The 16,166-nt window shown below is 34.8% G+C and overlaps 1 protein-coding gene across 1 annotated transcript in view; it reads right to left on the bottom strand.

The window, feature by feature from the left end:
• LOC131875444 (uncharacterized) overlaps window positions 1–16,166 on the bottom strand; it is a 61,534-nt gene that overhangs the window by 26,473 nt on the left and 18,895 nt on the right. The window contains exons 3-6 of the mRNA XM_059219757.1: window positions 12,974–13,053; window positions 12,635–12,889; window positions 11,881–12,504; window positions 11,668–11,779 (exon numbers count right to left, since the gene is read on the bottom strand). Coding sequence (XP_059075740.1) covers window positions 11,668–11,779; window positions 11,881–12,504; window positions 12,635–12,889; window positions 12,974–13,053 — 1,071 coding nt within the window. The remainder of the gene's footprint in view (window positions 1–11,667; window positions 11,780–11,880; window positions 12,505–12,634; window positions 12,890–12,973; window positions 13,054–16,166) is intronic.

Here is a 16,166-nt window from a genome sequence, read left to right as displayed (position 1 = left end):
CATCACTGTACGCTCTACAGCTTCACCACACACCTTCGTACACTATGAGGGCATGTCCATACGCCACGCTGCCAGATCTTTCCACACAGTCCGTACGATGTGTCCCTCTGCATAGTCCCCACGGTGACTCCTTGCATAGGTTGTACGATGTCTCAAGACACATCATCATATGGTCGTACGGTGTCTCACCGCACAGTGAACAACCACCATATGGTGAATTCACTGTACGTGCCTCGTCATTCTCAGCAAAGACATGGTATTGCATGCATAATAAATTGGGTACTTTTAATCCCAATATGGATAATTGCCACAATATTTTACATTGGTATACATGGAATAATTTTCAGGCTGACTATGACATTATTTAAATGCTTTAATTTTGTGATGATTTTTGCACAATCCTTCTCCTTCACTAATCACTTTTCACTCCTAGTAAAAACCTTTGGTAGATGTCTCTCTAACTTAGTGTAAAGGATTAGGGAGTCAAGGTTCAAAGGAAAAGCATGTTGATAAAGAAAAGTGTGAAGCCCTAATAGAGACAAGGGAAACCAGAGGTCAAGAAAAAAGCATGATGAGAAGGAAGACTTCAAAACACCAGCAAGAAAACGGGATGAAGATAGGGAATGGAGGAGAGGTATGCCCAAATGGAAATGCTCGATATCCCAAAAAGGATAAGGAAAACGATGGAGTTGGAGGGAAAGCATAGTAAAACGTAAAATTCTAAAACTCTAAGATAAGCATAGCCCAAATAAATTTAGACACAAAACACACCACTTAGATCTTATCAAGGATCTTAGGAACTTCCAACACAAGATAAATAGAAGGGATGGAAGAGACAAACACGAGAATTTTTTTGACAAATGGAAACCCATACATACATTTCTCAAGCTACCTATATGGGATGGATAAAGAAGGCATAAATGCACAAAAGAACTAGGGCACCCATAATTTGATACTGTGAGACTAAGTCCCAACACAACTACTGTATGAAAGAGATTAGCAAAGACTCCAACCTACCTGATGGAGGAAATGAGAAACTAAATCATAGATTTAGCTTTGGTCCAACATCATACAATGAAGTACCTGCCAAACACACACATGCAAACCAAATATTTATAACTAAAACACACATGCATGCTACGAAATCTACTCCATTGCCCTCCTATTTCTCAAGATTTCATGTTCAAAATTATTGCTCTCAGACGCCCTTCTATGAAAAGCTATGAGAAAATGGAGATTCAAAAGATTAACAAAATAAAGATAACAATATCAAGATATGCAAGATGAAAAATATCAAGATGATGGATGCTAAGAAAATAGAGTGCTAAAGAATGCATAAACAACGGAAGGATGCTCAAAATGCCAAAATCACGAATGGAAGAATGGGACAGGGGCTTTGTTTTTATAAGCATTCTCCAGGTGAATCCATTGTATGGTATGAATATGGGATAAAGCATAGGGTTTGAGGGTTTAATCCCGCATGTGTGAGGTGGCTGAAAATAGGTAGAAGGGAAAGCATAAATGAGTGGTGTTGCATACGTGAAATATGTTTGTGAAATGGAGAATAATAATATAAATGAAGAATGGGATTATGGAGAGTGGGAGCGGAAGAGCGAGAGCAGGAGGGGTTTCATGCGAAGCAGTTGCAGAAGATGGGGAAAACGGTACTATGGATGAGGATGATTTCCTCCCTCTGCTCCTTTCACCTTCCATGCCGCGAACTCTATCTGATGGGGCTCTTCGTGGCTCTTCTTTGCTAGAATGGTGCGTGGAGGAGTTTGGGGCAGAGGAAGGAGTGGAGGTTGCGGCATCGATGGAGGCGTTTTGGGCGTCTGGGAAGACTTGGGACCCTGGTGAATCTCTTGTGGAGAGGCTCTTCTGCTGTTTTGTGTTCTCTCCTTTCCTCTATGCTGAGGATATTTTGCAGTTCTAGCCTTCGGTGCTCTGGTTTTTCGTAGGAGCTTCTTTTGTTGGCTCTTCTTTGTTGGGCAACTCTCCTATTGAGGTGGAGTGTTGTCTTTGGTGTGAACCTTTGAGAGGGGTTTCTTGGCTCTTGTTCTTTTCCCCTCCTTGTCTGTTAGAGGTGACCATATTTTCTATGGAGTGGACATTTGGTGGAGGGGAAAGGACTGGTTTCTGCTTGCTACTGGAGAGCGTTGGTTGTTGTCTTTTTGCATCATTCTTCGTCTTGTAGAGGTGGAGTTCTTTCCTATTGAGGTGGAGAGATGGAATGTTGGAGATTTTCGACTGTTGGTGCTCCTCTTGTTGGGGATTTTCGACTGTTGGTGCTCCTCTTGCTGCTGGCTATGGCTGCTTGTTTCTTCTCTCAAAGGTGTCTCCTTGGGTGGGTTTGGAAGTTCTTTTTCCCAGACTCCCAGCTTGTCTCCTAGACTGGTTCATTTTTGTTGTTTCTTGGTTTGGCCTTCTTCCTTCTAGTTTTTTGGGTCTTTGTTCCCCCTTTTTCTAGTTGTGGGTTCCTGGTTTATCCCATAGGCAAGCCGGTTGCTAATAGTTTTAAAAGGCCCAGTCTTTCTTTCCGCTGTCTTTGGTTTGGGGAAAATCTTGTGTTTCTTGTTCTGAGCTCTTCATTTAAGGTTGAGGGTGCCTGGCAAAACCCCCGGTTGCTGGTTTTGGGTTCCATTTTAAAACCCGATTTGAAGGTTGAGGGAGCCTCTCAAAACCCCTACTGGCCAAATTCAAATTGTATGAATATCTGTTGTAATCTAGTGTTGTTAATGAAGGTTAGGGGTACCTTTCAAAACCCTGAAAGTTGGCTGAGGGTGCTTGTTATACCCTCGATAATTACTCTTCAGTGCTATAGTTTGGAGCTGTAGCTTTGTTTGGTGTGGCGTGACTATGCTGGATGTTGCTGGTGTTAGTCATCTTTGTTGGATTTTGGCTGCGGTTTTTCATTGCTTATTTCTTTTAGCAACCTGCTTTGTTGGGTTCTAGATCCCGGTAAAATCTATTGGGTTTTGGGTCCCTCCAAACCCTATTGTATGGGGTTTCGGGTCCCCTCAAAAGCTGTTTTTCCCCTAATCAAAAAATAATATAAATGAAGAATAATATTATTGAATGGATATATGAGAAAATGATAATAAATGATAACGGATAAATGAATGATATTAATAATGGATAAATGAAATGATTTATAATAATGTTTATGAATTAAAGATAATAGTAATGGGTAAATGAATAATGATATATGATAATATTAATGAATAAATAATGGATAAATGAATAATGATATATAATCATATTAATGAACTAGCAATTGCACCTTGGTGTGCAATGGGTACGCCGAAAGAAGTGTGGAAGGTTAATCAGAAAAGAATTGGTCTATTTTTTCACATATAAATTATTTGTAAATTATTTTATTCTTACAAATATTATTAAAATATTTATATTCATAAAATTTAAAATAGAAAAAATTAATAAATATTTATAAATCATGTTGAATAATTAATTATTATCTTAATATTTAACTTCAAATTATTATTTTCAAACTACACAAATTAATTTTTTTTAAATTAAAATTTTATTTTTCTTACTAATATTTAAATAAAAACTAATATACTCATATCATTTTAATTCTGTTAAAAATAAAAACAATAATAGTAGAAATTTTGAAAATTATATTAAAAATAAAATATTAAAATCATTTAATTTCATAACATAAGTTTTATAATATCAAGAAATACCTAATTTAATAACAACTAAAACTTCTAACTTATATAATAATTCAATAAACTCATAATCTACGTTTTTGTGTGGTACTAATTTCTAGAAATAAGATTTGTATGGGTTGGATAGGGTTTTGAGGGTTTCTAGAAATAGATGTACAGAGTTATAATCTCTTGTATTTTAGGATTACATATCTTCCCATTTTAAAAATCAATTCAAAAATTTATTTTACTCGAACAAATAAGATAAAATATCTAGAAGTGCCACTCATTTCATTTAATGGTTGTCTAATTTGTTTGGAGATGAAGCATTTTTCGTACTTCATACTTATTGTTTTCTTCCCACAAAAGCTGCAACCAACAAATTGTTTAGCCATTTATCAATGTACCATTACTTCGTCATTAATACATGAGCGGTATATACAGTCAGCGAGAAAAAATCAAAAACGCGGGAAAACCAATAAACTGATGGGATGTTTCGGGGTTGCTTCGTCCAGGATGTTTCCCGCTTGGTACTGTTACGTGTGCTTCCTTCTTTTGAAGAAATTGCGTCAGAGTGCATCGAAAACATAACGAAAACGGACGGTCAAAACTCATTGAATCGTCTTGCATTGCCTCACTGCAATTTTCAACCGTTGATGGAAAAAAACAAGCAGTCCACTCCATAGTAGGAGACGCCTTCGGCGTAATAAATAATATTAATGGATAAATGATAAATAATAATATTAATGATAATATTAATAATGGATAACATTGATGATAAATGATAACAGATCGAATAATGTATGAGAATGAAATGGATCCACCCAGGATTAAAGACAATTAAGACGACAAATTTCATGTGTCTGCAGAGATATACTTGTAATAAGAGACCTATAGTTATGTATCACAGGTTGCAGCTATTAGTATATTTGATGCCAGAGCATCTGGGATCACAAGCAATCCTACATCACCAAAAATATACTTCCATTCTATTATTTAATTTAACTATTTTTGCTGTATTGGAGCTTCAAGAGCACATTGTGGAATGATTTAAGGATAAAATATTCATTTAACAATATTTAACTTCCATTTCAAAAATCAAAAGCAAACAGGGTGTTTAATGCACAGTTTTACAATGTATTGAATAATTTCAAGGTTTGAAGGGTTGAAGGGGTCCCTTGGAATGTTTGACGGATAATATTTATTTTATCAATTTTAATGCCTAGGTAAGTTTTCATAAGACAAGTGACTTTTGGCAATCCATTCTTGTCTTATTCTTTCAATTGGGGCTCCTAAAATCAACGGAAAAGATGGTGAATTTTGGAGAAATGACTAATGACTCTTTAATTTCCAAAGGAGAACGACTTGGTTTATGTTTTTACTCATTTTTCAAAAGCATATATAACAGTAAGGGATTGGAGATGGTGTAGCAAGCTTGGGTTTCAAATTTGTAAGCATTTAATGATGAATTTCAAGTATATACAAAGGAATTTCAAAAGACACTTGGAGGTTAATGAAAGAACAAATTTGGGCACCTCTTTGGGTGCCTCACAAAGGTTTTAACCTTTATAAAATGTAGCCTTTAATGCTGTTAACAAGCAGCAATCAACAGCAGCAAGGTTAGCGAAAGAACTTGTAGTTTGCTCAAGAGAATTACATAAGGAAGAAGTAGGAAAGTCAGCTTGTGAAGAGAAAAGGGATAGAAGAAGAGAGAAGAGTTTTGCAGGTGTTCAAGTCAGCCGTGAGAGTTGTTAGATAATGGGAAAAAGATAATGGGAAAATCAGATTTCTAAGGAGGATTTCAGCAAAGAAAGTTGAAGGCATGAAGTGCCTAGACATTCTTGAAATTTCTGAATTTTGTTTCCCATCAAATCACAATGTATATAATTGATTCTTGAGGGATTTGTTGAATAGAAATAAATATGAGGATTCGAATAAACTTTTCTTTCCAAATTTTTGTTGCAATTTATATATTGTCTGTGATATATGTGTAGGAGAGTGGGATGATAAGTTAAGGCTGCAAGATTGGGCAATTTGAGAGGACCCCCAATCTCGTCTACATCAAATGGTAGTAGAGCCTGATTTCTTGTTGGAATTTCGTTGAGAATTGAAAAAGAAAGATAAAAGAGAGTTTATTTGTCACAGGCATGTAAGAGTTTATTGTTGCAAGAATAAGAAAGGGTCTATAATTTCTATCCTCGGTAGAGATAAACTTGTGTACAACTTTTTCTAGGGAATTTTGAGTGGCGCATCTTCCAAAGTCTTTGTTGGGTAGAGGGTAATTTGTGTGATTTATTTTGCACAGAAAATCTATTACTATAGAGGGTTAAATACCTTATAGATTATTTGTGAGACTGAAGCCTTGTGACAGGAAGGGTACTCATGAGTCTCTTAAAAAGGTTAAATCCCTTATAGATTATTTGTGAGACTGAAACCTTGTGACAGGAAGGGTACTCATGAGTCTCTTAAAAAAAAATTTGAAAAGACTTGTAAGAATTTTATTCAACAGGAACAGTATTAGGAAGAAAAGAGAAATAAAATGCTCAAAGAAGAATTGAAGAAAATTGAAGCAAGATTGGGTGTCCCTGAAAATGGGATGAAAAAGAAAGCCATAGATGGAAAAGAAAAAGATGAAAGAAATTAGAAAATGGGGGAAGTTAAATTTCATTGTTCTCTTTATGATAACATATTTGCAAGTGAAATTTTGTGTACAAGAAATGAAGATAAAAATGTTCAAATGATGGACTTAGAGAGTTCTAAAATTGATGCGGAAATTGATGAATATGAGGATGATCTCTTGCTGAAAGAGGAGTGTTTACCCCGTGGGGCCTGTGGGGTGTGTGGGGTGTGTTATTAATATTGCATATCAACAGTCAAATGATAACCATAGGATAGAATACTAACCAGAAACTCAGAGCAATGCTTTCATTAATGCCAAAATGTCTAGTACAATAATCATTCTCTGCATCAGTGTCTCCAACAATAAGTACAAGAGCATATATAAAGACACGGTCGAGGGTTGTGGTTACCACCCATGGGGAACCGTCGTGCAACGGACAACTACCCTCGACGACACTAACATACTTAACCAACGTAGCTTAACAAGTAGTACAAAGCCCATTTTACGGCCAACAAAGAGGTGAGAATAATAGAACAATTGTTTGAAGTGGAAAGGGTAGATGAGTCTAAGAAAGAGGAAACAAGTACAGATGGGAGAAATTAAATTCCATGGTTGCGTTAACATCCTTTTTGATACAGGTAGAAGATAAGTTCAAGAGCATATTATGGATTGTTGTAAGGATAAAATATCCATTTAACAATGCTTGGCACCCATTTCAAAAATCAGATCTAAGGAAGGTGTTTAATGTGGTTTCAAAACTGATGTATTGCATGATTTCAAGATTTAAAGGGTTGAAGGGGTCCATTGCCATGTTACAAGGAACTTGTAAACAAGAATTGATATTTATTTTACCAATTTTGATTCCTAAATTTTTTTTCATAAGTAACTTTTCGCATTCCATTCATAAAATAGAGGGAAACACTAGTGAATTTTAAGAAATAATTCCAAAGAAGCACAACTTGGTTTATGCCTTTATTCATTTTTTATCGCATACACAACAAGGTGTTGGATATGGATCGGCAAGCTTGGGTTTCAAAATCGGAAGCATTTAATGAAGAATTTCAAGCATATACAAAGAAATTTCAAAATACAATTGGAGGGAAATAATAGATCTGGGAAAACACTTTTTGATGCCTCACAAAGGTTTTTGTTGAGCAAAGCTTGTCATTGGTGTCAAATATGTTGATAATTTCTATCATTAATGTCAAGGTATCTGGAAGATTGCAATTATTGTCATGTCATATCAAAGCATCTGGGATCCAGAAAGACAAAGTTAAGCATGTATCTTAATATTATCATCATGCTCCAGCTTTAGTTGTTTCCGATTGTCTATTGCATGTCATGTTGTCTGAAAGGATCTGTAGTATGTTGCTCAGAAATAATATGTACACTCAGTTGCAATGTCATGGCGATTGGCTCCACATTCTGCCATAATTGATACTTATGACTTGCGGTTTGGAAGTAAAGCTTAGCTAAATATGAAGTGCCATATTCTAGAGCTTAAAAGGTTGAGTTTTAGCAGACAGAAGTTAAGAGTGACCGAGTGTTGACTGGCTAATTGGTCGACTGTGTTGATGTTCCCAATTGATGCCTCAGACGATTGTAACATGCACCAGTCAAAAGTAGCTTGTTGATGTTCACTGGGACCAATAGAGTCTATTTTGGGTAACACATAGTGTGTCCCACTCCTAGTGTAATGTGTGGACTTTTGGATTTGCCCTACTACACGCTTGGTTTAAGGAATTTGTTTGTGGCCAACTTGTGGATATTACAAATATGTTCTAGATCGACATATGAATGTAATTATCATTGTAATGTATAATTATATACATTGTTGATCTAGGTTCAATCCCAATGGGTGTGTTGTAAGAGTGGTGGAAGACATGTGCAAGCTGCTTATTCATTTAGCAGAGATGAATTAATGTGTGCGAATCAAGTTGTAGATCATATACACACTAAGAGAGTGGTCTGTAGCAGATCAGATCTGGTTGATGGTGCAATCTGAGCTTGGAAGATTTGCATAATTCCTATGCCTCATGATCTGAGATGGTGCCTCATAATTTGAGTTGGTGTTCAGCTCTTTAACTTGGGGATTGGTATCTCCTATAGGTTGGTGCCTACAAATTCATTTTAAGGGGATTGATGATTCTGGTGGGTTGGTGCCTATAAATATTTGTAGGTTTCATATTTCTTTGTGAGGTTGAATTTGAACACTAGATCCAGACAGCTATTCTCACCATGGTTTTTTCCTTCTGGGTTTTCACATATATTTGGTATTCTCTTATGTAGATGTGTTTATGTTTATCATCTAGATAGTTGTTTTCATGATAATGTAAGATACAAAAATGCTACTAATGATAAATTGCACTTGGAAGTTTAGGTTTTGCATATGCACCCCATATCAGTGTTTCTATGTGCTTAGCAATTGGTACCAGTGCCAAATTACTTGGAAGAATGTTAACTGCTTGACATAGATCCAAGATGGCACATTCAATTGCTGAAGAAAATCTCTCTTCAAACAAGGTACCATTTCTTGATGGATCCAATCATGCATTTTAGAGAGTAAAGATAGAAGCTTATTTGACAGCACGAGTGTTTGATGTTTTGCAATCCATTGTAAATGGTTATGAGATTTTAGATGATCCTCTAAGAGATTAAGCCGAGAAGAGAACATGTGAAAATAATGCAAAGACAATGAATGCTATTTTATGTGGTCTAGATAACTCTACATTTGTGAAAATAATGCATTGCAATACTACAAAAGAAGTGTGGATAAACTCTACAATATCTTTGAAGGAGATGATAAAGTGAAGAAGGTAAAGCTTCAAACCCACCAAGAAATATTTGAAGGTTTGAGCATGAAAGAGGCAAAAGATATCACTACATACCTACTCCAGGTTGATGAAGTTGTGAATACCATTAGGGGACTCGGTGAATAAGTGAAAGAACCAGTCAATTTTGTTAAAAAGGTACTCATATCCCTTCTCCCTAAGTTTGATTCAAAAGCTTTTCCAATACACGAAGTCAAAAATTTAAATAGGTAACTATGGATGAGTTAAATGGGACTTTAGCTGCACATGAGATGAGCAAGAACTTAAAGTTTGAAAAAAGTATTTGAGATCTTAGATAAGATCATTTGCAAATAGAGGGCACCACAAATGAAGACTGGTATTGGATTTAATGAAAACAGATCAATGGGGCTTCTAAGGATTCAATGAAGAAGAGTGCAAAAGATCCAAATGAGCATGGTTCTTGAAGTTTAGGATTTGATCAATCCAAGGCAATTAAAAACAACGATCTAAAGAAGATGAGCATTCATCCATGTTCGGAGACAAAAGTGAAGGCCTAGAAGACAAGCACACAATACCAGGTTCAATCATTCTTTTTCTGGTTATTGTTTTAATTGCAATCTTTATGGATGTAAGACAATGGATTATAGAAGGTTTCCTACAATGAAAAATGATTTTGTGAGAAGAAATGTATTTACTCCTTTGGTTGACTTTAATACATGTGTTACAAGAGCAATAATTTTTGAAATATTGTAAGACATTGTAGGTAAGAGAATCTTTAACAAAAATATTACATATATGAAGAAAACATCTTAGAAGTTTTGTAATAAACTACACTAGGTTCTAATATAAGGGTTAAGCACCTAAGTAATCATTAATGAAAGGGTAGGATCCTAAAGACAATACTAAAGAGATGTGACAGTTAAGATAGGTTTAGTTGATGCTATTAAGGATCGATTAAAGAATTAATGAAATATCAAATAAAAAACACTCATAGAAAAATAAGATTACTACAGAGAAAAAGAAAATATAGAAGAGATTAAGATAATAATGGAAATGAACATGGAAGATAAAAAGATTGAAATTAATCTAGAAGAGACATAACAAATATCGTAAAAGGATAGAAAACTTTGCTAGGGAAGCATCTTTAGAGAGTGTTAGGACGATTGATATTAAGAATATTAAAGGTTTTGAGAATATGGAGAATGATGACAATCCACCACCAAAGGGGAAATTAATTATTATGTTTCTCAATAACAAAAAAACAATATCTAAGTAACTAAACGTATATATCACTAAGGCAAATGAATATTTGACTACGTTAGTATACTAAATAAAAGAGTGATGAATCTAAGGTGTTAATCAAAACAAGGCTTGGGACATATAATGCTAAACCAGCATGTAGAAGTAGAGGTGATCCACTATTAACATTTTTTACTCAACAAACATATTCTAAATCGATCTACAATCAAACCTTAGGGTCATAATAAATGATCAACCAATAAGAATTATGTTATTTTAGTTCATTTTGTTGAGGACATCACTTTTATTATTCACTTCAAATCACTCATGCAAATTCCAGTTCAAGCTAGTAAGGTGGCATTAGACGTCCAACATCTATAATTTTTCCATTGGGGAATGCCCCTTTCACTATGGATAGGGTTGCACTTTCTTCATCATCTCATGCTAGATCTCCCTATTGGGACACATGATGAATCTTATGTAAATGTCAATCACATACCTACAAGAGAGCCTCAACCACCACAAACGACTATGCAACACTCTGGCTAGACCCTACCACCACCTTCATCTTCTAGCTACTAAACTAAATGGTCTTTGTCCCTATGTCACTTTCTAGCCATCTTAGTGATGTGGGTTGACCCTTCCAATTCAAGGGAAATTCCCTTGAGTGGTGCTTGCCATATCTTTGTCAAGAAATATTTAAAAGTATTTGTAGGAGGATCTAAAAGGAGAGCATGTTATTCTAATTGATTGGGAGCTGATAGAAGGTGGCAAGATTTGCTAGATGGGGAATGAGATAACCCTAATATGGAGTTGCCCTCATGACTTAGTTGTAATGGTTTCTTTTTATTTCTACTGAATTGTTGACTTAACAATTGTTTTCCTTTTGAAGTTGTGCTCTTCTTGTTTGTATGATTGTTTTTTAATTTTTATGACCACGTACTTATTTTTCTTCCAATTTTATTGATGTAACTTTGAGACACATTTGCAGAGCACTTGAATTTATAAAAAATTGCCTCTATATTTTAAATCTTATTTTTAATATATAATATATTTATTAAAAATAATAATGAAATATTACTCAAAATTTAACATATTATTATTAATACTTATTAGATGAATCAAATATATGTAAACAAATTCCAAAAAATTTATTATAATGTAAAATCACTTAATGACAAACCCATAGCAATATAGAACATATATATGTGAATTGTTCCCTAGAACATATATATAAGAAAGGAATGTAATACTAAATGCAAAGTGATATATTTTAATTAAAATTTTAAAAATAATCTCGACAAACTCAATTTTTTATATAAAAAATTTAAATTTGATATTAAAGCCTTACCCGTTTCCACGGCGGTGATATTTTTTTGGGTAATAAAACTGTTGACGAGGAAGTGTATGCGAATTCGAGGTTCAATTTCTTCAATAAAACCATTCTTACATAGATCCTCAACCTGAAGCCACAATTAAAGTAAGCGTTGAAAGGTTTTGAATTCAACTGTAAAAAGGACAATCACAAACTTAAAAAATTCCTAGAAGCAAACACTCAACTCACCGCTTGATTGGTATACTTGATCTCTAAGTTCATTTCTTGAGCTAAGCACTTAACGACCTCAGAAGACGTATTGGTCGTCCTAGATAAAACAAGATGGCGGAATATGGTGCGGTGTTTGGGATCCATGTCATCAAATGCTTTTCCCAGCCCAGCAACGACGTCATCCAACGCATTATTATTTCTCTCTTCGAAAGCAGCAACCCATGTTGACCGATCGTGATACTGTTTACTGAAGAAGTGTCGACCATAAGCTTTCAAAGCTAAAGGATGAAATGTTCTAGAACCTCTGTCGTTTTTGTATGAACACCTGTTTGCCCAGTTCAAAGCGAAACTCCTGTGCTCTACCCTCAATGGTAACTCCTTTAGAGACGTCCCTTCTATCAAGATGGCTATGGCCTCGTCCTTTGTAAGGATCGGGACGTGCATGCATGATTGCTCATCTATATTGAAATTCCACAAACTTTTTAGAAAACCTTCGGATGGTCCAGTCAAAAGGATGCAACTGTCTTCCCCCAACTGTACCCCACTATAATATTTCCTTTCGTCTATGCTAGCCTGTGTCATATGGTCCAGAACCAACAATACCTTTTGGCCCTCCACTACTGTCTTGAAGAAATAATGTGCCTGTAAGTTATGTTAAAAAAGTTAAAGAGTTACACATCTTGTGCAATAATTTGTTTTGAAGACCAGAGAGAATTCCACTTGGAAAGAAGAATATCCTCTAAACAAACTGAAAATACATGAAATTGCTAACCTCGTCTTCGTTTGTTACCCATTCGACTTGCGACTCCCGGCAATCACCAAGATATTTCAGGACAAGCTTTTGCCGGTCCAATTTATTGCCTCTAGAAAAATCCAGATAGCATACTCTGCCACCAAAATCCCCCAGTTTAACATTGCAGAAAGCCTTGACAAGTGTAGTTTTCCCCTGGCCCGACATTCCATATAATCCTGCAACGCGGATTCCTTTTTCGTTCTGTTTAACCTTGTTGAAGAAACCTGCAACCGCCTGCGACCAATAAATATAATTAATATATGAATACATGAATATAACTAAATATTTAGGAAATGAATTAAGTTAAAAGCAAGTAACCTGGCACATGCGTGTTTCTCCTTGCATGGCTGGGACACGATACCTTGGGAAACAAGAATTGCCTTCCACATTCTCACATCCTATAAAGACATAGTGGTCTCATGTTAGCAAAGATTTCCTTTGTGTATTTATTCTATTACACTATTTATGATGGTTTAAATGTTGCATTTTTATTTTATTTGGGGAATGTTAGTTTATATTGTAATGGTTGGAGAGGGTAGTAAAAAAAAAAATTTAATTTTTTTTTAATTTTAGAAATTATATAGATTTAATAAATTATGAGTTATTTGAAAAAATATTCAATCTTATTTTGAAGGTACCATAAATTAATAAAAATAAAGATAAACATTTTGAAGATATTCAACATTTATAAGATAAAATTTAAATTTAAAAATAAAAATTTATTTTTGCAAAGCATGTATTTTTTCTATAGCATTACAATTGATTCAACCAAAATTAATATTGATTCTTATTTTAGTTCAAAATAAAATTAAGTGTAAAAATGAATTTAATTGTCACCAAAATTTCTGATAACACGAAAACAAACTCAACTTAGGAAATCATAATGACTTGTAAAAAAATTACGACATAAACAAACACAAAATATATATACATATATCAAAGATAAGAAATATTTTGCAAATATTGTATTGACAATTTTTACCTTTGTAAATATCCAACAGCTATTTTAACCAAAGGAAACATGGACATGCAAAGCATCCTAAATACTCGATACATGGACATGCAAAGCATTTTAGAATACTTGATAACTAAACGTACATAAACAGGTGAATGCTTGATAACTAAAGCTTAATCGCATCCTTAAAAAGGTGAATGCTTGTCAATACATAGACAATATCAGGATTTACCCTTTATTTTGCAGTTTACATCTAGGTTGCCGGTTCAGGTTCGGGTTTGGGTTCGGGTTCGGGTTCGGGCATGGGTTCGGGTTCAAAGAACCCGGTATGCCGGTACGGCAAAATTTTGAAAAAGGGTTTGGGTTCGTTTGGGTTCGTTAGTACAAAAACATGTAAATTATATATATATATATATATATATATATATATATATATATATATATATATATATATATATATTTGTGAAGCCTATAAGCATGAATTAAAATTTGCATGTCACATAGCATCATATAAACAACAAAACAAACATAAACTTGTAATCATAGCATCATGATCATACCATAATAGCATCATATACATCAAGTTTAATATCAAAATGACAAAATATTCCAATATCATTGTTTCAACTTTCAACAATATAAACTTAAAGTTTAATTATCAAATGGATCATCTAATTCATCCTCCTCCTCCTCCTCCTCATTGACGTTGACATTAGATGAGCCAATGCCACTTGCACTTGCACTATAAGTTGGCTCAATTTCCGAGTCATCAAGTGTCAATAAAAGAAGCTGAGAAGCAGGAGCATCCAAATCAGTATGCTCTGGCTCTATATCCCACATCTTTGTTTCCCCTTGTGTGTAGTCATGTTGTTTGTGTGAAAGAAGACGTAGGTTGGAATGCACATATACTAAATTATCCGCTCTTTTTGATAGTAGCCTATTGCGCTTTACAGAGTGGATGAAAGAGTATGTGCTCAAATTTCTTTCTGAAGCAAATGAACTAACAACCTATGAAGACAAAGTAAACAATTAAAGTTATACATTAATAAAAATAAAATTACTAGCAACCTATGAAGACAAAGTAAACCATAAATAAACTAGAACTTGTAAATTTAAAATTTTAATTAATTAAACTAACTTGTGATAAAACTTTTATAGCGAGGGGTTGTAGGTGTTGGAAGCATGTGCCATGGAAGTACCACCAGCTATGAGCATCCTTCTTGGATTTATGACAGAGTGCATCAACACTTAGACCATTCCCATTTGCGAATTCTATGAACTCATTTGTAACAACATCTCGCAAATCATCATTGGGATATAGTCTAAGAAATGTTGTCTTGTACCCATCAAATACTTCTAGATCTCTCCATGGTGGAATCCTTCCTGGTTTATCAAGAAATTGATTGCTATAGTACTTAGGTGTCAAGGCATAGGCAAGAAGGTGCAAAGGAGTGGTCATCTTATTCCACCTTTCTACAATAATTACTTCCAGTTCTTTGAAGAATTTCTCCTGAGGATCATTCTCTTTTTCATTTATAGTGACCTTTATTTTTTCAAGCATTGAGTCAATGCCATCATAAATCTCACCTATGCAAGGCCTATCCATGTCTGTATAGCGAATCATGCTCATGATGGGCTCAGTGATACTTAGGAGATATGTAACAAGATCCCACCATTTCTCACTCAATATTCTATCCCTAATTTTTCTGCCCTCGCAATGCTACTTTGTTTCCATAATGTCCAATTGGTGTTGATCACCATATTGCATAGTGCCACTCTAACTTTCACAAGTCGTCTTAAGACGATTCTATTTGATGCAAAACGGGTCTCAGCAACCTATAACACAAATTAATACCAAATGATTAAAAAATAAAGCCAAACTTTAAAGAAGAATACACAATATAGCTTATACAATGATATTATGAACATTGAAAATTAAAAAAAATCAGAAAATGTAAAATTAAATTACTATTTTACTTACCTTCAATAGCTCCAAATTCGGTTCTAAAAATCCCTTGAGACATGTGGTGGTTTGTGATAAACACCTGGATGTCCTCAGCCTCTGCATACACATCTCTGATCCATTTTTTTTTTTGCCCAATCCTTTGTAGCATAAGATTGAGTGAATGTACCGCACAAGGTGTCCAAAAGATGTGATCATAGCATTGCTCAACCAACAAACCAGCAGCTCTACAATTTTTTGCATTGTCCGTTATGACTTGGACAACATTGCAGGATCCCACAGACTCAATGGCAGAAATGAGAATTTCTACAATAAATTGGTCATCTTTTATTTGGCCCTCTCAATCCATAGCTCTTAAAAACATTGTCCTTTTAGGGGACACCGCTATGACATTGATCAAGGGTCGGTTTTTAGCATCTTTCCACCCATCTGAAACAATTGTTACACCTATCTCAACCCATGAATCCCTTATGGGTTTCAATGCATCTTCAACCCTCTTCACCTCTTTCTCCAATAATGTTCCACGTACCTTCTCATAACCGGGGCCCTTTTACCCTTTTGGAGCCTCATTAACACTTTTTATCATTTGCTTC

This window comes from Cryptomeria japonica, chromosome 4 (assembly GCF_030272615.1).
Source record: "Cryptomeria japonica chromosome 4, Sugi_1.0, whole genome shotgun sequence".
NCBI lineage: Eukaryota > Viridiplantae > Streptophyta > Pinopsida > Cupressales > Cupressaceae > Cryptomeria > Cryptomeria japonica.
The sequence above is the reverse complement of the archived record's forward strand: the minus strand, read 5'-3'. Positions and strand labels throughout refer to the sequence as shown.